General features: G+C 45.3%; 1 protein-coding gene and 1 long non-coding RNA gene across 5 annotated transcripts in view; one reads left to right on the plus strand and one right to left on the minus strand.

Annotated features, from left to right (window-relative positions):
* The window catches only part of IFNGR2 (interferon gamma receptor 2), a 30,073-nt gene extending 11,593 nt beyond the window's left edge, over positions 1-18,480 (plus strand). For all 4 annotated transcript variants that reach the window (XM_070252330.1, XM_070252329.1, XM_070252328.1 and 1 more), the window contains 6 exons: positions 92-224; positions 6,222-6,427; positions 10,568-10,719; positions 14,038-14,197; positions 14,586-14,743; positions 17,794-18,480. In XM_070252330.1, coding sequence (XP_070108431.1) covers positions 92-224; positions 6,222-6,427; positions 10,568-10,719; positions 14,038-14,197; positions 14,586-14,743; positions 17,794-17,904 — 920 coding nt within the window. In that variant the 3' untranslated portion in view covers positions 17,905-18,480. The remainder of the gene's footprint in view (positions 1-91; positions 225-6,221; positions 6,428-10,567; positions 10,720-14,037; positions 14,198-14,585; positions 14,744-17,793) is intronic.
* LOC138920915 (uncharacterized) lies at positions 12,432-14,667 on the minus strand. The gene is made up of 2 exons (XR_011432921.1): positions 14,527-14,667; positions 12,432-12,941 (listed from the first exon to the last, which is right to left on the minus strand). It is a non-coding gene; the product is annotated as an uncharacterized lncRNA (long non-coding RNA).
* Positions 18,481-22,277: the final 3,797 nt, after the last annotated feature.

Raw genomic sequence — 22,277 nt, forward strand, 5'->3', positions numbered from 1 at the left:
TGAAACATTGTTGTAATTGATTTTTCTCCTTTTGACTCCCCCTTTGTCACCTGCCTCTTCCCCTCTTCTCTTATTCTCTGTCCCTTTCAAGACTCTCTTTCCCAGCTGCCTGCTCCCCAAAACCCGAAGATTCGCCTCTACAACGCTGAGCAGCTTCTGAGCTGGGAGCCGGTGCCCCCTGGCAATGGCACGGGGCCGGTGGTCTACCACGTGCAGTTTAAATAGTAAGCCGGATGTTTCTGTCGTTGTCCTTCCTGGGAGCTGTGGGGGAGTCGTTGTGGAACCCTGGGCCCGCTGCTCGTCACTGCCTCTTGGCAGGATTGTAAGCAAATTCATGGGAAGCAGATGCTTCTCTCATACTTTCAAAATCTCCAAGGAGAGAGATTTCACAACCTCCCACTCATTCGAAGGCTTTAGTGGCGCTGGCTGTCGGAGAACCAGCTGCCTAACCACATGACCTCTTAGCTCGGCACGAGTGTATTCTCTCCTTGGTTTCAGGAGAAGGTTATATAAGAGGGCTTCCTGTCTTGAAAGGGCAGGAGGTAGCTTTTAGTCTTCGTCTTCTTCAGCTTTAAAAATCTGGTTTATGTAACCTGATAGGCCAAATTTGGCCTCAGAAGGAATTTGTTCATTTAGTTACAATTAATTCTCAGCTTCTACCCGGGTTCTCCATTTTGCATATTCTTCTAGCCCCTCGTTCTCTCTCTCACCTCCTTTTCAGAGTGTTCACTGTTTGCTGTCGCTTGATTTGCAGTACAAACACATAAAGGAGGAAGAAAGGCAAAACCCAGTGCTTAATTATTACTTGTTTATCTTCTTAAATAGGTTCACGAAGACTAAGTTAAAATTATTGGCTAAGGGGCCGGCCCAGTGGTGCAGCAGTTAAGTGCACACGTTCCACTTCGGTGGCCCGGGGTTCCCCGGTTCGGATCCCGGGTGCGGACATGGCACCACTTGGCACGCCATGCTGTGGTAGGCGTCCCACGTATAAAATAGAGGAAGATGGGCATGGATGTTAGCTCAGGGCCAGTCTTCCTCAGCAAAAAAAGAGGAGGATTGGCAGCAGATGTTAGCACAGGGCTAATCTTCCTCAAAAAAAAAAAATTATTGGCTAAGTCTTTTACATTACTAATTAAACATTTAAAGAAATAAATGGTGATGCTCCGTGCTTGAGAGGATGTGGTTGATGGATACAGTGCTGGATCAGGATCTGTTCACAAGCCCTCCTGGGAAGTCATTCTACTCCACTTTTGGGGTCATAGAAATGTCCATATTACTTTTAGCCTAAGCAGATAATGCAACCACCCATCAGGAAAACAAAACAAAACAAAACTTGTATTCATGCAGATATTCATTGAAGTGAAGTGCAGCAGCAGGAAAGTGGCAAATTGTGTCATGTTAACTTGTGGTTAAGCAATTAGGCAACCACGGAAAAGGATAACTATGTGTCATCTGATAGCGGTTGCAACTGTGTAAAATTTGGAATGTATCTGCAATCAAGAACAGGGAGGGAATCTGGAAAAATTACAGGCAGTTAGTTTCTTAGAGGTGTGGGTTTCCAGAGGTCTTTTTCATCTTTACATGTCCATTGTAACAATATTTGCTTAATAAAAATAGATTCTAAACAGAATTTGGGGGTTATCTCTGAATCACATTTATCTATTTCTCAAGTAATTCTAAATTACAATCATGATAATCTGTATTACATGGACCAGTCCTGGAGGACCAGCTACATAATTTGTGGGGCCCAGTGCCAAATGAAAATGCCGGGGCCCCTTGTTCAAAAGTTATTAAGAATTTCAAGATGGCAACATCAGGACATCAAAGCAAGTGCTCTCGTAAGAGCGAATCTTTATGCCTCTACACAGGTCACATGCCCGTAACGTCGTAAACATAGTATCCTATAGCTAATGATTCCAGTCAAGGGAGGTCACCACTGATTTATTGACTACATTCCTTAGCCTTGAACAGAGAAGTACATTTGTGGGTTGGCGGAGTGCCTCTAAATACTAGAAAAAAATGTTAAAGCCTTTGACAGTTTCATATCACAGACTAACTTGCTTCTTTTTGTTTTTTTTTCAAAAAGCGTTTCGTAGATATTTTTCAGGATAGAGGTTGGTTTTGGTAAAATAAACAAAGGCTGGGGGGCCAGTCCCATGGCAGAGTGGTTAAGTTCACGTGCTCCTCTTCGGAAGGCCCAGGGTTTCGCGGGTTCAGATCCTGGGTGCAGACCTGGCACTGCTCATCAGGCCATGTTGAGGCGGCGTCCCACACGGCACAACCAGAAGGATCTGCAACTAGAATATACAACTATGTACTTGGGGGCTTTGGGGAGAAAAAAAAAGAAGTTGGCAACAGACATTAGCTCAGGGCTAATATTAGGGAAAAAAGAAAGAAACAAACAAACGTTGGGGTGAGGATCAACGTCCAGGAAAGTTGAGGGGTCACTAAAAACTGAACCTGAGGCCGATTTTGTTTTCTTTTCCAATTGCGGATTTGTTGACGGAAGAGGGCCTTTGCTTTGTCTTGTTTTTTAGGTACTGTTACATGTTTGGGATGTTTTAGATACATTAAATAATTTAATTTTGAGGCCCTTGGCACTTACCACTTGCCGTTCTGTTTCTCTAAAGTGTGAAGGAGATTCTTTTTTGAGTCACAGTAGCGAAGCTAAAATTACTTAGCACACTTTGTGGGAAAATTGAAAGTTTAAATCAGGGGTTGCAGATAGTGTGGCCTACAATCTGTGTTTGGCTCACAGTGTTTTCTTTTTTGGTGAGGAAGATTGGCCCTGAGCTAACATTGTTGCCAATCCTCCTCTTTTTGCTTGAGGAAGATTGGCCCTGAGCTAACATCTGTGCCAGTCTTCTTCTATAATTTGTGGGATGCTGCCACAGTGTGGCTTGACAAGTGGTACTAGGTCCATGCCTGGGATCCACACCTGTGAACCCAGGGCCACGTATACAGAGTGCATGAACTTAACCATGACGCCACTGGGCTGGCGCCTTATTTATTTATTTTTCTAATTAGTGTCAACATTAGGAAATCTGGAGCGTTCACTTAAAAAAACAATTTCTGCTTTTCCTTGAAAAAACACACAGGCAGGCAGCAGGCCCTTCCTCAGTGAGGCCCCGCCTGTCTGCTGCCAGGCCAGGACCTGCCCAGCCCAGTCTTCTCAAAACATTTTTCTTAATTTCTTTTTTTTCCTGATTTTAATAGCAATACATGTTCTTTATAAAAAATCTGGAAAACCCCCAAAAGTAGAAAGAATAAAATTAAAACAACCCTGGTGTTCTACCATCTAAGAATAATTACTATTCTCATTTTAGGGTATTTCTCTCTAGGCGTTTTTCTGCATGCACGGACTTATTTGAAAATGTGCTGGTCTGTGTATATAAATGAAACAAAACCGGGGTTACACTTTCGGGTCCTGCTTCGTTTTTTCATTTCTTTTTAACTTAACGTAATTTAAGCGTGAGCATTTTTTCATATGATCATTTCTGTGTAAGCATTTTCATTGCACTTTTTATTATATGATGTATCACACGTGATGTATTTAACTTTTCCCCCGTTCACAGGTGTAGGTAGTTGACAGTTTATGACTGTTATGAGTAATGTCCTCATATATAAATCATCTCTCAGTGTTTTCTAAGATTTCTAGAAGAGAAATTGCTGGGTCAAAGGGGACAAACTTACTTACCATTTTTGGAAGTGATCTAAAAGAGGCTCACAATAAAATCGCTGCCGAGGTGTTGAAGGAATAATTTATGTGGTGCTTACCAGGCACCAGGCCCCGGCCCAGGTCTTTCCTGGCATCCACTGGTTCAACCTTCACGGCAGCTCTGGGAGGTGGATGCTATGGTTATTCCCCATTTTATGGATAAGGAGTGTGAGGAACAGAGAAGTGAAGTAACTGGGGTTTGAACCCAGGTAATGCGGCTCCAGAGTCCAAGTGTTTAATCACTGTGTTCTGTTCCCCTTCGTGATGAGGGTTGCTTTCAGAATTCAATAACTTTGAGAACAGTGGCATTCCGTCATGGGTATGTTGCGAGGAGGTGCTGGGCCGACTTTCTGGGTAAGACTCAGACAGATTGCAGAGAGCCCCAGGCGAGAGGCTGGGAGTCTGGCGATGGGCGGTGTCATGCTCTTGATTCTGTGCTCCTTTTCCTACCCTTTTAAATGGGGCCAACATCACCTTATTTTTACCCTCTGCAGATAGAGAGGGAGGCAGCATTCCAGAACTAAGCTTCATTTCCTATTCTTCCTTCCCCCAAAACTGCCAGCCTTCATGTGTCACCTGTCATTTAAATTTGGATGGCTTGTTCCTTTTTAAACCCGTTTTTTTAGAAACGTTTTTAAAATTAGTTCTGGGAAAGAGGCAAGTTTGGAAGAGTGGAGGAGGTCATGGTGGTCAATTCCCTGGTGAATCAAGGAATGCGCCTTTGAAATGTAGGGGACCTTGTGCCCAAGTTCAACAGCTGGGATCTGTGGGGAGGAGGTTGGAATACCTAAGTATCTGTATACCTCGAAAAAGAATCATGCAGCCCTTCTGAAGCACACGTCCCAATCTGCAAGGGGGTGCCTGTGGTTTGGGATGCCTCTGCCCATCAGGGTCTGTGCCCCCAGGGCTTGGATGTGAATATGGCGGGCGTTTTCTATGGAAGCCCTGGCCACACATCTTGAAGTGGCTGTCATCTTGTCCATCCACTTTAACAGAAGAAAAGTCTCCAGTCGGGGTCAAAGGTACACTTAGAAGCACGTGTGAAAGCCAGGGGAGTGACCCCAGCCTCATCTCTTCTGTCCCCCCTGACCTGGCTTTCCAGGCCAGTCTTGCTGTCCCTTGAGGGGACACTGCCTGCTGCCCTTCACTGAGGCTTCTAGCAGTCACCTCCCTGGCTTTTCTCAAGTCTGACCCCCAAGGCAAGGACAGAGGTCAGAGCTGAGGACTAAAGTCTCATGCAGGGGTGTGGCACTGGGACTCTGAGAAGTGCATTGTCACTTCCAAGGATGTGTGTAGCTTTGTATTTGGCAGCGTTTTCACATGGGTGAGGCAAATTCTCTTTAAATGGGCAACTGTGGGGTAAAATCAAACCATGCTAGCAGGAAGCATGAGTGGGGTTTGTATGAACACAGTATCGTTCCTAAGACATAGGTTGCAGGGGCTGAGTTTGAAACATTAAAATCAGTTGCAGGACATAATGGGAGAAAATATTTGCAAAGTATATACGTGATAAGGGACTTATATCCCAAATATGTAAAGAACTCTTACAAGTCAGCAATTAAAAGACAAATAAGTCAGTTAAAATATAGACAAAGGATTTGAGTAGACAGTTCTTCAAAGATACGCAGATGGCCAATGAGCACATGAAAAGATGCTCACCATCATTATTCATCAGGGAAATGCCAATCAAAACCACAGCAATAGACCACAGCACATTCACTAGGATGGCTGTAATAAAAAAGACATAATAACAAGTGTTGATGAGGGTGTGAAGAAATTGGAAAGCTCATATATTGTGGGGGGCAATGTGAAATGGTACAGCTGCTTTGAAAAACAGTTAAAAATACAGTTGCCATATGACCCAGCAATTCCACTCCTAGAAATATACCTCAGAGAATTGAAAACGTATGTCCACACAAAAACTTGTATGTGAATAGACTTAGCATTATTTGCAATAGCCAAAAAGTGAAACCAACCCACATGTCCACCAACAGATAAATGAATAAACAAAATGTGGTATATCCATACAATGGGATATTACTCAGCCATGAGGAGAGATGAAGTACTGATAGATGCTACAGCATGTATCATGCTTGAAAACATGCTGAGTGAAACATGCTAAGTGAAAGGAGCCAGTCACGAAAGACCACATAGTTTATGATCCCATTTATGTGAAATGTCCAGAATAGGCAAATCCATAGAGACGGAAAGTAGACTAATGGCTGCCTAGGGCTTGGGAGCTAGGGGAAAATGGAGAGGGAGACTGCTAATAGGTACAGGGTTTCTTTTGGGGATGATGAAAATGTTCTAAAATTGATGGTAGTGATGGCTGCACAACCCTCTGAATACACTGAAAGCCATAGAATCATACACTTAAAATGGGTGAATTGTATGGTATATGAATTATATCTCAATAAAGCTCCTTTTAAAAAGTCAGCTCTGGGGGAGCTTACACATGATAGAAGAGAGCATTCTGTGAGTGGAATCCTTTTTTCCTTTCCAGTACCACTAGTCAGTGGTCCGACGTCAATAATAACCCCGAAGGGGTGAACTGTGTGAAAATCACCACGACGGAGTGCAACTTTACCAAAACCAACATCTCAAAGGGTTTCCCAATGCATTTCAACGTCTCTTTACGTGTCCAAGCTGAACTAGAAGGACGCGTTTCTGCCTGGGTGACGGTACCTTGGTTCCAGCACTTTCGGAATGGTAAGAGAACTTGGGTCTGAAACTTCCGTTATCGTTTCCAGCTTTTCTTCACTTTCTTCCTTACTGAACAGCGTTGACTCCATGCACCTCGGTCCTGCTTCTCACCCTAAGTAACCAGCACACAGGTGGGTATGATGGTTAAACCCAAGTACTGGCCATGGAGGCTGGTGCTAGGAAAGTGTGATTTGCTAGACTAGCGGTCGGCAAACTACAGCCTGCAGGCCAAATCCTGCCCACCAACCTGTTGTTGTAAATAAAGTTTTATTGGAATGCAGTTTCACCATCTTTTAATGGATTGTCTGTGGAGGCGTCCATGCTACCACAGTAGAGTTGAGTAGTTGCAACATGGGCTTTCTAGCCTGCAAAGCCTAAATTTACTTTAGCAATTTGCTGAAAAAGTTTACCAACCTCTGTGCTGGAGGGGTTGCCAGCCTATTGGCTTCACTGATCACCCTTACCTCTTCTGGCACAGTTTCTTTTATGTTCAAGAAAGATTTTAGTTCAGCCCTGAATGGTGCCTGGCACGTGGTAGATATTCAGTAAATATTTGTTGAATAATTGAATGAACCGATGTGCTCCCAGATATTGGAAAGGGGCATAAGAATCGTCACATACTAGTTTGTACATTTGTTCCTTCAATGATTCCTTTGTCACATGGTCAGCTGTGCCCGATGTTTCTTCAGTGTCTACAGGTTATGCAAAGACAAAGTATGGAAATCTAGATATTTGCCAATATATTAAGTAATTATTAAATTTATTTTAGGTGTTATAGTGGGATTTTGTTTATGTTTTTTAAAAAGGAGGAGTCCTATCTTTCAGAGATACATACTGAAGTATTTACTGGTGAAATGATGTGATGTCTGAGATTGATTCAAAATAATTCAGAGAGTGGGAGGGGCATGGGCAAGGAGGATGGGCACAGAAGAAACAAAACTGTCCGTGACTTGACGGTTGATTTAAAGTTGGATGATGAGTACGTGAGCTGCTGTCACGATCTTCTCTCTACTTTCTGTGTGTTTGAAATTTTCTGTAATAGGAAGCTAAGAAAAAAAAACTTTAATGGCTTGAGCTAGGTGATGTGGGGGTGGAAAGAGCAGACAGTGGAGTCCTTGCCAGCTGATTGTCAACTGTGGACAAGTCATTTGTCCTTGAGTAGAGGACCGTCACACATTTGAGCCATAAAATGTCACCTAAGTGGGAATTAGTTTAAAAAGAGTAATGGTGGTTACCGGCTACCACCCAGGGGACAAGAGATGGTAACCGAAGCGGGATGTGTCATGGACGTGTTGGTCCAGTGTCGGCCAGTGGCTGCTCCCTGGCCTCCCAGCCTGAGCTGGGCAGCAGTGTTCTCGGTTAGTTGCTGTCTGGGTTCTCATCCTCCGCCCCTCACTTGTAAAGTTGGAGGCAGTGGTGTTCTCAAATCCCATCTCTGCTCTCACCACTTGCGGTGGATTTAGGATGAATAACCAATATGACGATGGCTTACCAAGTGCTGGAGGGTGGAGGGAGGAGATGTGGCTGAGGAGGGCAGACTTTGCCTTCACATAAACCTGAGTTCAAATCCCAGCTCTTCCATTTACTGGCTGTCACTCTGGCCAAGTTATTTTCACCTCTGGGCTTCAGATTCCCGCTCTGGGAAGTGGGGATAACCTTCTGTGGTGGTTACATGGATCTGTGTGGACACGCACGTAGAGTCCGTGTTGCCTGGTTGGTAGTCATCACTGTGTGTGTGGAAGCTGCCATCAACAGTCATCCCGAGTTGCCCTGAGCCTTCCTTCAGTGCAGTGAGAGAAGGCCTTCTCGAGAAACAGGCTTATCAGGTTGGTATCAGATTCCAGACCTAGGACTTTGCTCAGAAGGGCGGGTCTTTCAGCGCTGACCTGTTAGCGGTGACTATTCCTGGCTGGCGTCCATGCTCCCACGCCCACTCCCGTGTCTAAGTCATGGAAGAGTCTAGAGACTCTTCCTGCCGAGGTGAGGGACCTACAGCAGGCAGCTGGGCCCTGCAGGTCGGTGTGCCTGCCCATGCTCCATCACTTAGCTGTTGAAAGGGAAGCTTGAGAATGCCTGTGCTGGCGTCCATGAGCAGGTTCAATGAAAGAGCTTTTGGCCACTCCCAGCCCATCTGCTAACATCCCTCTGGCTGGCAGGGGGCCAGGCCTGGCCCTGTCTCTATCTAGGCCTAGTTCCTCCATCAGAACAAATGAGATAGAGGCACAGGTGCAAACCCTGTGGGGACCAGTTACTTCTGCACAGAGTGAAAGGTGGCCAGACCATATGCCTAACCCTCGCCAACCTGGGAGAGCCTAGGGGACAGTGTGCACACGTAAGAGAAATCCAGGCCCACCATCGTGAACACATAACTGTTCCCAGTGATCTGAGCGCCTGTGGGTGTAAAACGTACAGATACAGGCCTCTCAGAACCTGTAGGACCCAGGCTGCACTTTGATCTGAGTTCCTGCAGTTAATTACACAGTTTAAATGCTCGCTTGATAAATGCCACGACCTTTCATTTATAGGACATCATGAGTCATAGTCCTTGGCTACCCTGCAAATTATATGAAAAGCCTTGACACACAGACTTACGATGGTAATATTTTGCAGTTATTATATTTTTTCTTTTTTTAAATTGAGATGTAATTACATACATTATACTAGTTTCAAGCGTACAACATAAAGACTTGATATTTGCATGTAGCAAAATGATCACCACAGTAAGTCTCGTTAATATCATCACCTCACATAGTTACAATTTTTTTTCTTGTAATGAGAATCTTTAAGACCTACCTCTTACCGAGTTTCAAATATACAATACAGTATTATTAACTCTAGTCACCATGCTGTGCATGACATCCCCAGGACTTATTATCTTAGAACTGGAAGTTTGTACCTTTTGACCCCCTTCACCCATTTCACCCACCCCCCGCCTCTGGCAACCACCAATCTGTTCTCCGTATCTATGAGTTCTTTTTTTTTTTTTGGATTCCACATATAAGTGAGATCATACGGTATTTGTCTTTCTCTGTCTGACTTATTTCTCTTAGCATAATGCTCTCAAGGTCCCATCCATGTTGCTGCAAATGGAAGAGATTTCCTTCTTTTTAATGGCTGAATAATATTCCGTGTGTGTGTATACACACCACATTTTCTTTATCCATTCATCCATCAGGGGACACTTAGGTTGCTTCCATGTCTTGGCTATTATAAATAATGCTACAGTGAACATGGGCATGCAGATACCTTTTCGAGTTCATGTTTTCATTTTCTTTGGACGAATACCCAGAAGTGGAATTGCTGGAGCTATTATATTTTTAAACACAGTATTACAATAAGCTAGGAGACAAATATATTGAAAGGTTTGTAAATACCACTTTTGTTCATTGATATAGAAATTGTAGGTGAGGGCTAACAAAATCTCTTCCCCCTCTATATGAAAATTTGAGCTTTGGGTAACCTCCCAGCTCTGTTTCTCTGGAAACCTGATAAAGGTGGTATGTCAACTCTGTTACTAGGCAGCATGGCACATGGTCGAAATGACCCCTGACTGGTAAACGGCATCTCACCTGGGACAATCTTAAATACGTGGTAGGAAGCCACGTCTCGGGGCTTTGCCGAGTGCCATGGTTCTTAGAACTGGCTGTGTTCCTCGTGGGGACTCTGGAAACTGGTCCTGTGGTGGCGTTATGAGAAGTTCTGGTGGCCTTTAAGCCGGGGGGCTCCTGTACCTGCCAGTTACCCAAGCTGACTTGTGAGGTGGGCAGGGTTGGTCTCTGGGCCGCTAGGTGGACTGCTGTGAGGACCCCTCGTTCCCCTGAAGGCAAGAAGCCCCTGGTGCTGCACTGTGGCCCCACCCGGCTTCCTGCCCCATAGCCGTGCAAGTAAATCGTGTGCCCGGGGCAGTCTCTGGTAGTCTTGTGTGCCTGAATGTAAACTCATTGCATACATAAGTATATGTGTGTGTGTGTGTATGTATACACAGTATATATATAGAGAGAGAGAGAGAGAGAATTATATATTAATGTATAGTATGCAAATAATTTGTGTATATACAACATACATGTTGTGTATCTCTACATATACAACATGTGTGTGTATGTACATATATTGATAACCTTTTTTGTTTTTGTAATTCTATTCCAGTTACCATTGGGCCTCCAGAAAACATTTGGGTGACCCCAGGAGAAGGCTCCCTTATCATCAAGTTGTCCCCTCCCTTTGACATCTATGATTCCACGGTCGCTTTTCAGTATTACGTCCATTACTGGGAAAAGGAAAAGGCAGGAATCCAAAAGGCAAGAGCATTTTGCTGCTTTGTTTTGATTTTCTTTTCTTCGGAGATTCTGATACAGCAAAAGAAAGTAAACTTTAAAACAGGCGGGGGGAACAGGGGATCCCCGTGTGGCCTTCACGCTGAGACTTAGCTGGGTTCATCCTCCTTTTCAAGGCCTGCGTTCTCCTCACTGTGCTGAGACCTCCCTTCCACCAGGCCCAGCAGAGGGGCCCCTCTGACACCACCCTGCCCCATTCTTGGGGGTCCAGACTTGGCCGGTGCTCATGGTGCCTTTGCCCCCACTGGAGTTTGGGGAGGTTCAGTGGGCCTGTTTCTACAAGGAATCCACCACTGCAGTCTGCAGGGGTCAACTGTATACATTTCTCTGGTTTGAACAGTTTGCAGAGAAGGCTTATGTGAACAGGTGAAAAGTCTAGTGGAAGGAGAGCCTTCTAGGGAGCAGGACCAGGGGGTTTGAGAGGGCTCAGCACATGGAGAACAGCCAGGGCTTGGCTCTGTCAGAACGCAAGCTACCCGAGGGACTGTGGCAGGAATACCATTGACACAGGTACCTGGGTAGCCCAAGAAAAAAATCATGGCCTTTAATCATCTCCAGGCCTGATTATCTAGGCTACATTTAATAAGGTTTTACTATCTACGTAAACTTCATGATTTCTTAATTTCAACATTATTATAATTTTTATAATAATGATAAGAGCTTATGTTTATCGAGAGCTTTCTTTTGTGTGTGGCACTGGGCCAGGCCTTTTAGCTACATCTCAATTCATCTTTATAACAAGCTCTTTCACAGAGAGGGAGATTAGGTGGTGAAGTAGCTTGCCCCAAGTCAGCGGCTGGCAGCTAGCAAAGCAGAGACAGACATCTGGCCCCAGGGGCCATGCTCTGACTCACAGGTTTTCTCCCACATAGTTTATATTTGCACTTTCTCTTTGTTTCTTTATGGTGAATCTAAAAACACTGGGAAGGCAAAACTCACAAAGAACAGACTCTTAGCATGTAGTAAAGAAGGACATAATCATTTCCCCAAATTGGAGGTCAAGAGCTGTTCAACTGGAATAGAGAAAGCCTAGAAGAATCTGGAAGGGAGAGGCGACTGCCTCTTCCATATACATCCTGGGCTATATACGTCCTGGACGTCAGATGTGGCGCTGGAAATGCAGGAGAAAGGATGGGCACTCTGATGACATTTTTCCTCCACCATTGAGTTGGTTTCTTGTCCAGAATGCACCATGTTACAGCGCTCCTACCAGGGGCCTGGCCATACTTTTGTTGCTTATGACGGAGTGGATGGCTTCACTCCACCGAATCAGCCCCCAGAGGGTGAATTGCCGTTGGTGTCCTAGAGCTGGGCAGGCTGCGCAGTGCTGAGGACTCCCCTCCAGGACGTTGAAACCAGCCTCCCTGAGCAGTGTGCCCTAATGAAAAGTGCATGGACCGTGTTTCCACTACTTGGAACTAGTTCAATGTCACTTAGCCATTCTAGGCTGCAGTTTCCTCTGGTGTAAAATGAAACAGTTGAGTTATAAGTTGGAATCTGCGGAGACCCCAAAGCCCTTTTCACCCAGAGCTTCTTGACTTTGGACTTTCATGGACAAACGATTCTAGGGCTAAAATGACTCTGAAAGCCACTGGCATGATCTCCATTCCAGCTGTGTGTTGGGGGTCCCCAAGACCAACCCCTAGATTTGCTCAAAGGTCTTACAGGACTTGGTATAGAGTTGAGCTCACAGCTATGATTTATTGCAAAGACAGGACATAAAGCAAAATCTGCAAAGGGAAGAGGCCCATGGGGCCGAGTCTGGAGGAATCGAGGCACAAGCCTCCGAGACTCCTCTCCCGACAGAGTCACACAGGACACACTTAATTCCTTCACAACAAGCTGTGACAACACATCTGAAATATTGTCCACCAGGGAGGCTCATTAGAGACTCAGCGCCCAGGGGTTTTATGGGGGCAGGTCATGTGGGCACCCTCTGCCCAGCACATATCAAAATTCCACACTCCCAAAAGGAAAGCAGTGTTCAGCATAAACCACATTGTTTGTACAATAAACCACCCTTATCAGGCAGGAAATGGAGGGAACACTCCTGAAATCCAGGTTTCCAGGTGCCAGCCGTGGGTCAGCCTTGCAAGCAGGCCTATCCAAGGACAGCAGTCTCAGGCCAGAATGTTAGCTCTTCTCTGCAACGTGTGATTCTCAATTTCAGAAATGCCCCCTGTCTGCTGAAATAAACACAAGGGAATTTTGTCCTTAAAATGGCTTTATGTGGCATCATGAGCAAAAACTTTTGTCCCCCGGCCCTGGCAGTCCATCACCATTAAACAAAAGGAAAAAAATTTTAAATCATTTGTAATCCTATTATTAATAAATAACATGATTATTTGAAATTTTTTAAAGTAAGATTATGTTCCATATACTATTGAATAACCTTTTTCTCAGTCAATGTCCTAGCAGCTTCATCTTTGATGTTACGGATCATGTTATACCACCATTTCAAATGGCTATCGCATATTCTTCTGTATCTCAAAATAAGAAAGTAGTCCTTTAGAAGAAATCCCATATTGCCATAATATGATCCATCTTTTTCTCATTTCCTTGTGGAACGGTGACAACTTTGTCATTGGCAGGGGCCCATTTGGCAGGGGCCCGTCTTTTCCTGGTCCTGAAATACAGATGCCTGAAATACTGGTTTCAGTGACAACATCTGGTCACCCCAGCCATTAACTGGAGTGACCCAGGTGTGGAGGTGACAAGGCCTGAGTGAGGGCAGCACAAGGACTTGGAGAGGAGACAGAATCCTCTAAGAATTTGGGACCCAGCTGTTTGCCGATTACATAAATTGCTAAGATCATTTTAACCAAAACTATGAGAGGAATCCGCACATTTCAGTTAAAACTAGAAGCAAGTTGGGAACTAAAGGAACATTATTTCCTAGAATTATTTTTTTCTCTGTTTGTTGACTAATGTGAAGTATCTAGATAAGATTAACCATGAAATAGCAAATGTTCATTTTAAAAGGGAAAATTGAGATTTGCTAAATTCCAGTTTTGGTCCCTCCGTGGTTGTGATGGCCCCTCCGAGGCCTCCCAGCCAGAACAACAGCCCTGAAGCCATCAGCATCTTTCTTCACACTCCTCACCAGTTCTCATGTATAGCATCTGTCCAGCGTAAGCTATTGGCTCTTTAAGAACAGAATTTTCTTCTTTATTGGTGGTTGTGTTTCACTGTGAATTTGAGGAAACCTTTGAGAGGATGGAAGTGGCTTGACCGTGTCTACTCGGGTGATTCACCTGTGTGGTGTTGGTGTTTTTTACCCAGGTTGCAGGGCCTTTCATGACCAACTCCATTGTGTTGAGTGATTTAAAACCCTTAACGGTATACTGTTTACAAGTCAAGGCACAACTACTTTGGACAATGCTAAACATCTCTAGACCCGGGCATTTAAGCAGCATATCTTGCTACGAAACGATGGCAGATGGTAGGTAACACACGCCTTCTTATGTCCTTTCTGAGCTGGGAAAAGAATACTCCTAAAATAGTGAAATCAGGGGTTGCTTATTAGGTGAAGGGTGGTGGGAGTGGGGAGATGCAGAGAGAAGGGGGCGAGAACAGAGCACTTAACTGTGGGTCTGAGGAGCTCGTGCTGAGATCTCTGGAAGCAAGAGCCGCCAGACAGCTAACCCTTGCCTTATTTTTGCATTGCCTTCACTAGCTATTAATTTAAGCCTATGGGGCTGGGGGAGGAGGGGCAGCATCTGTCCATCTTACCAGGACATGAACACTACGCAGTGGTGCATGAAAAATTACCCGATGTTTCTATCATGTGTGGGATGGTCCTCCTGCTCACTTTCATGTCATCTTTTTAGCCTCCACCAAGCTTCAGCAAGTGATTCTCATCGCCATTGGAACCTTTCTGTTGCTGTCGGCGATGGCAGGGGCCTGTCTCTTCCTGGTCCTGAAATACAGAGGCCTGGTTAAATACTGGTTTCAGTCTCCGCCAAGCATCCCAGTACAAATAGAAGAGGTATGTGTGCACATGTCTAAGTGAGTGACGTGGGGCTGTCCCCGTGGCCGAGTGGTTAAGTTCGCACGCTCCGCTTTGGCGGCCCAGGGTTTCACTGGTTCAGGTCCTGAGCGTGGACATGGCACCACTCATTAGGCCACGTTGAGGTGGCACCCCACGTGTCACAACTAGAAGGACCCACAGCTAAAATATACAACTATGTACTGGGGAGAAAAAGCAGAAAGAAAAAATAGATTGGCAACAGTTGTTAGCTCAGGTGCCAATCTTTAAAAAAATAATAATTGGGGCCGGCTGGTGTTGCAGCGGTTAAGTTCGCACGTTCCGCTTTGGTGGCCCGCGGTTCACCAGTTTGGATCCCGGGTGCCGACATGGCACCACTTGTCAAGCCATGCTGTGGCAGGCGTCCCACATAAAAAGTAGAGGAAGATGGGCATGGATATTAGCTCAGGGCCAGTCTTCCTCAGCAAAAAAGAGGAGGATTGGCAGCAGATGCTAGCTCAGGGCTAATCGTCTTCAAAAAATAATAATAATAATAATAATAAAATAATAATAAATAAATAAATGAGTGACATGTCCGCACTCCATAGTCCCCTAGTAACACCTAAGAGTACAGCAGTGGATAAAGCCATGGAGACAGAGATTTGAGTTCATAGAGGTACAGGGTTGTTTGTACACCCATGTTCAGCAGCATTATTCACAATAGCCAAAAGGCAGAAGCAACCCAAGTGTCCAGGGATGGAGAATGGATAAATAAAATGTGGTCTACACATACAAGGGCATATTAGCCTTAAAAAGGAAGGAAATTCTGACCCATGCTACAACATGGATGAACCCTGACACATTATGATAAGTGAAATAAACTCATCACAAAAAGACAAATACTACAGGATCCCATCTGTAGAAGGTGCTTAGAGTAGTTCACTTCATTGAGACACAATGGAGAATGGTGGTTGCCAGGGTCTGGGGGGAGGAGGAAATGGGCAGTTAGCATTTAATGGGTAGGGAGTTTCAATTTTGCAAAACGAAAAAAGTTTTGGAGATGGATGGTGGTGATGATGGCATGACAACGCAAACACACTGTACATTACTGAGCTGCACATTTCAAAACGGTTAAGATGCTACATTTTATATTATGTGTATTTTACCAGAATTTTAAAAAATATTTTTTAAATGGCAAGAGGTTGGCAAAAATGGTGGCCTGGCCTGGCCAAGGGATGGGCTGCGGTAGGTCCCTCCCACGAGGCAGCATATTGGTCCTGTGCTTTTGGGAGAATGCCCCCAAGGAAGCCTGGCTGGAGGATGGTAAGGCTGTGGAGACAGCCGTCAAGAGCAGGAGCTCTGGGCTGACAGGGTGCACTTAGGAGGACCCTAGAGTAAGTGCACAGAGCCGGAAGCACAAGACCTTGCACACCAGGCGCTCAGGGGATGTTACTAGTATTTTAAAAGGCTTGAGAAAGACAAGTGGAGTGGGTCTTGTGTTCCTACACAGCCCCAGTCCCCTGAGGCCCGGTGAGGCAGCTGGGCCCTCTGAGGACATAGTCAGGACATTCTTAGGATCAGAAGCTAGCTGATAGAAGAAAGTTTAAAAGTATTTGCTTCTGGAGGCTTATTATTCTCCAGTAAAATCGGGGTGAAGGTACTGAAAACAGAATCTTTATTCTGTTCTATCTAGTCTGTGAAGACAGAGTGGGGCCTCTAGAAAGAGTTACAGTCACCTGTTTTCCTTCATCTCTTATGAGGTATTTAAAGTACACAGACATTATACAAATTACATGTCAAATTCTCGACTAGAAGCTCCATACAGATCCTGCATGATTCCACTTAGATGGGGCATCTAAAATGGTCAGATTCATAGAAGCAGAGAGTAGAATGGTGGTTCCCAGGGACCACAGGAGGGGGAAACAGGCATTGCTGTTCAACGGGTATAAAGTTTCAGTTACGCAAGATGAGTAAGTTCTGGAGATCTGCTGTGCAACCTCTCGCCTATAGTTAGCAATTCTGTATTGTGCACTGAAAAATTTCTTAAGAGGGTACAACTCATTTTAAAGTGTTCTTACCACAAAACAAACAAACAAAAATAAGCCAAAGCCTTCCTGGGTTAATATTGTCACAAAATAACAGCTTTCAGCGGTCTCAGAATTTCACTTGTGTTAATAATCTCTCTCTCACAGTAGAACCGCCAGCTGGACCCTAGTAAATGAACTGACTACTAGTTATTCCTTTGGGGGCTGTATCTACAACATACAGTCTTTTGGTTCCCTTTCCTAGGAAAGTGTGAAAAATACATATCAAAAGTCGCTGAAGTTACATGAGCATACTGAATCCTGTTTCACGTATATTTTTGAGGTTTCACAAGTGCACGTGATTCATCGTTGTTCCTCTTTTAATCAGTCAGCTCTGAGCTTACTGTATCGCAGTATCTTTCGGCATTTCCAAGAGCTAGGCGGTAGATTCTTGGTAACGTGGTGAATTGACGGCCAAGCCGAAAGCAGAGGCCATGGGGAGACGGATGGTTAGGCACTGTGGAATATCACTTTATAGTGAGGACCTCCGCTTTCCCATACCCCCAGGACTGCCGCGATCAGTGTCCTGCAAGCCCGGATTCTCATCTTCTTGGGTGTTGTGTGAAGGAGAAACAACCAGTGGGTGGAGTGGCTGAGAAAAATGCTCGTGAGCTTTCCCTCTTTTCCCTCATTGTAGGTGAACAAGAGGGCCTGTTTCCTCCTTCACCGAAAAGTCAGAATTTGAGAGACATTTTAGGATTAATAATCCAGAGGCCTGCAGCCAGGGCAGCAATCAGAGCTTACTTTTCCTGAGTTGTGCCCTTTCACATCTTCACAGCGTTAGCTCGCTGGCCCTTGGATTTGTGTCCAAGTTATTTATGAGATGGGGGCGAAGAGGTGTTCAAGTTTCAGAAGTTGTTTCGTTGGTGAACAGAAGAGGAAGTTACACTTGTATAAAATATGATTGTGCCAACTGAAACTTAAGTAAAAGGTCTGGTCTTTTGAACTGATAAACTAGTTACAATGTTCGTTTTCAACCTTTTCCAGTATTTAAAGGACCCGGCTCAGCCTATCTTAGACGCCTTGGACAAGGACAGCTCCCCAACGGAAGATGCCTGGGACTCTGTGTCTGTCGTTGTGTTTCCAGAGAAGGAGTAAGAAGATGTTCTCCAAAGCACTTTGAAGCAAAGCATTGGCCTGCTCCACCGGCCTGCAGGAAGAGGACTGAGCTCCTGAAGCTGCTGATGTCCCTGTCAGGACTTTACGGAGCCCACTACTCCATGTCACTGTCCCAGAAAGGCCAGTGGCGCCTGGGGAGAAGCAGTGGGTCTCATCGGGGAGACAAGCTTATTTGTTTTTCTTTAAGAATTTTCTCAATCATACACGTCGCTAGGATGATTCTACAGAGATCTCTCAGAATAATTAAGATTTCTCTTAAACACTAAACAAGCCTGTAATTATTTGTTAGCAAAATGGCTCTGGCACACCTGTGATATTTTGTTCATTGTCGGTTGGGCCAGGCAGTCCGGAGACCGAGTCCTCTCCTTGACTCTGACGAGTGAGCTGTGGACCCTCGGGCAGGTCACCTAATCTGTCCCAGCCTGTCCCAGCAAGGGACACTGAGCACCCTCCCACATCCAGTCTCCCAGCTTAAAACGTGATGAATCCTGTAAATATTTTCCTTGTAATTTAAGTGTTTTTTTTCAAGCTAGAAATAAAAGACTATGTAATTGACTTTTTACAAGTCTAGGTGAGGTTTTTCCTTTCCACTTTACCTTCTTTATTTTGGCTTATTTTCTCCAAAGTTTCAACTTTTTAGAGTTACTGCAGCTAAAGCTTTTGTTTTCTTAAATAACACCCGTAGAACTTCTGAGGCCTCATGGTCATTCAGCAAGAACTTTCTACATGTGTCACTTGGTTCCTCAAAAAAGTATAAAGGGGATTTTCAGAAGCTGCATTAGCATTTCATTTCTATGCGATGAATCACGTGTTGAGCAAGGCAGGGGCTTGTGGGCAGTAAAGAGAACCAGCTAATGCACAGTAGTGATGATATCCACTGGGCATGCGAGTCTTCTGAGTGTGCAGGTATTGACAGGCTCTTTTGTTTAAAAGGTATGAATTAAAACCCTATTTATGACTCTTTGCATTAAGGAAATGGATGTGTAGCTTCACCCACCCCACCCCACCCCCGCCCACACACACACACACACACACAATGTGACACAGTTGCTGTAGGGTCTGCTTTAGAAAGAAGCCCCTACTGGCAGCCTAACCTTGAAAATGAGAAGGGGAGACACTGACAGTAGGTATAAGAAGCTTCTAGTGCTGGTTGATGGACCCACCTTCTCTCTCTCATTGGAGCTCTGTGCTGCTGGTGAGGGATTGGCTCTTGGGCTTTTTTTTTTTTTTGCTGGGGAAGACTCACCCTGAGCTAACATCCGTGCCCCTCTTCCTCTACTTTCTATGTGGGAGGCCTACCACAGCATGGCTTGCCAAGCAGTGCCATGTCTGCACCCGGGATCCAAACCAGCAAACCCCAGGCCGCCAAAGTGGAATGTGCACACTTAACTGCTGCGCCACTGGGCCGGCCCCTTGGGCTGACTTTCTAGCCAAGCATTGTCCCCTGCCATGCAGGGTGGCAGAGAAAAAAGGACAGCCACCCGCAGCCCCGAGCCCAGACAAGTCCTCCTGTGAGACGTCTACTTTATCTCTTAGGTGCAAGTTGAGTTGGGACAGGTTTGGAGGAAGGGTTCGTAGGTGGAAATTGTGAAGACCTACCTCAGATCATTTAGGGAATTGAAGATGGAAGAGGCGCCTCCGCTGGGCCATGGGATGCGGCTCTGTGAGGAGAGGAGGACGTATGTACAGCAGAAAGAGGACAGGTTAAGGGTTTGAGCCCAGCAGGAAGGGGGACAGGTCAATTCTGTTAGAAAATAAGCTCATCTGTGCTGCCCGGCCGAAAAGGGGGTTACAGCCTGTCAGGGGCAAGCAGGCTGCCCGTGGGGACCAGATTCTGTTAAGGCTGATCTGGGTTCATGGTGGAATTGGGCTGGTGTCCTGGGGCAGGGGGGTCACTGAGGTTCAGGCCTAGAAAGGCCGTTCTTAGTTGAAGGCAGTGGCTTAAGTTAGTGACAGACTCAGAACTCAAGCCTGGGCCCAGCACTGTTTCCACGTGCCTCTCCAGGGCCAGGCTCTCCCAGGTGACTGCCTTGTAGGGGACAGGCAGACACTAACCCCATACTGAGTTCACCAACAGTCCCAACGTGCTGCCCTTCTGCAGGGTCGTCTTCACCATCCTAACTCAGTAAACATCCCAAGTAGGTGTGGGGCTGGCCTATCAAACAAAAAGGACAGGAATTTTTTGAATGAGATACTCCTTGTTTTTTTCCTTTTCAGTGAGGAAGACTGTGGCTGAGCTAACATCTGTGCCAATCCTCCTAAATTTTATATGTGGGATGCCTCCACAGCATGGCTGGATGAGTGTGTAAGTCCACACCTGGGATCTGAACCTGCGAACCCTGGGCCATGGAAGCAGAGCACACTAACTTAACCACTATGCCACCAGGCTCGCCCCAAGACACTCCTTTTTTTTTATAGTGTTTTACAAAAAGAAACACCCAGTTCTACTCTGTAAAATAAATGACTATTCAATGGGATTAATACTTATACTAACTTAGGACTTAATTTCTGGTCAAGCTAAGTACATAATCATGAAATGTTTGAGTTGGAAGCAATCTTATAAGTCAGTTATAACAGGGCAACTACAACCACACGCCAAATGCAGCCTGCTCCGTTTTTATATGGCCTGTGAGCTAAGAATAGTTTTTACATCTTTAAATGGTTGAAAAAGAATCAAAAGAAGAACAGTTCATCACACATGAAAAGCATATGAAATTTAAATTTGTGTCCATAAATAAAGTTTTATTGGAACCCAGTGATGCTCATTCATTTCGGTATCGTCAATGCTGCTTTTGCACTCCAAGGCAGAACTGCGTAGTTGTGGCAGAGATTTTATGCCTAGAGTCTAAAATATTTACTGCCTGGTCCTTTATAGAAGAGAGTTTGCTGACCCCTGATTTATACAATGAAGTGCTCATTGGATGGGAGAAAACACACCTGCTCCTGTTACTTAGGTTTTTACAGTTCCAGACGGTTCCTGCAAGACCCCATTTGACACTGAGATGATGTAATTCAGGGGTCATATATTACATGAGAGGAGGGTCTTTAATTCTTGCTTGTATCCTGTAGAGCACGTCATGGACTATGGACTAGGGAAGCCTGGTTCAGAGGTTAGGAGTATGCAGATAAAGGGATGAAAGTGGGCCCTAGACCTTGAATAGGTCACCCAGAGATGATGGATTAGTCAGATCAAGGCCACTGCTAGCCTATAAGGGCCCTTTGTGTGAATTAGATAATGACATCCATCTTTCAAGATGCTTTGCTTTCAAGTGCCACAAATTTTCTCTTTAAACGTACACATCTCCTATGACTGCACTAGGACTAGCGCCCCCTGGGGGTTCTGCAGTGCTCAGCTGGGCAGATTGAAAACTGAACAGCAGTGCCCTGAGAGGAAGCTCTGGGTGGTGATACTGGATGGTGCTGAGGCCAACAGGGTGAGGAGCTGAGGGCATGGGAGTGGAGAGGGGAGGCCCCAGTGCAAGAGCTGGAGGCAGGGTATGGGCAGAGAAAGGAGACATTCTCTGTATCTGTAGGACACCAGCTGATGTACCATAACTAGAGAAATCACTGCTTCCGCCACACCCAGGAATTGCCCAAGTGGGGGACAGCTCAATTCCTAGCTGGTGCCTGGAGCATCCACTTTTGTGACTTTTATTTCATTTACAACTACTTACCCCTGTCCACAGTGTTTAAGTAAGTCTGCAGAATCACTAGAATGCTCCTTTCGGCTACTGAAAAATGACATCTCTCTTTGAGGTGCCCCAGGACCCTCCAAAATAAATTGGCCGTATACCAAACGGCCAGTATTTCAGATGAGAACATGCGAAACCGTTCTTCCTGTTTGGTGAGAGTGAGAATCCACCCAGGCATTTCACCTAATGCAGTCTTCCCTGCTCTTCGGTGCTGCTCACCAGCCCCCTTAGGAAGCAAGAACTCCCCGATGGGAATATAGTCAGAGATTTCCTCCTCCTGGCTTCCAGTGTGTGGTGAAGGGAGACGCTGCCTGCACTGGGAGGGTGTGGAAACTGGTCAGAGGGGACACTAGGGACCTGGGCTCTTGGAGCAGCCTGTTGCTCAGGGGAGGGCTGGTCAGCGAAACTCACCAGCACTCTAGGAAGCCTGAGGATGCTGCCGAAAATTTCACCCCCGTGTAGAAATACAGGCAGGAGTGGCTCCTCTGAGCCCGTTAAAAAAAGGAGAGGGAGGCAGACCCCCAGGGTTTCTTTACACACCTACCCCTAGTTAAAATGTAAAATTACTTTCAAAAGATATTAACTATTTTTCCTTGTAATTAAATATGGTATAAATAACTATAAAGAATATGAATTGGACTTGTTTCATATTTGTATTCA

Source organism: Equus caballus, chromosome 26 (genome assembly GCF_041296265.1).
Source record: "Equus caballus isolate H_3958 breed thoroughbred chromosome 26, TB-T2T, whole genome shotgun sequence".
Lineage (NCBI taxonomy): Eukaryota > Metazoa > Chordata > Mammalia > Perissodactyla > Equidae > Equus > Equus caballus.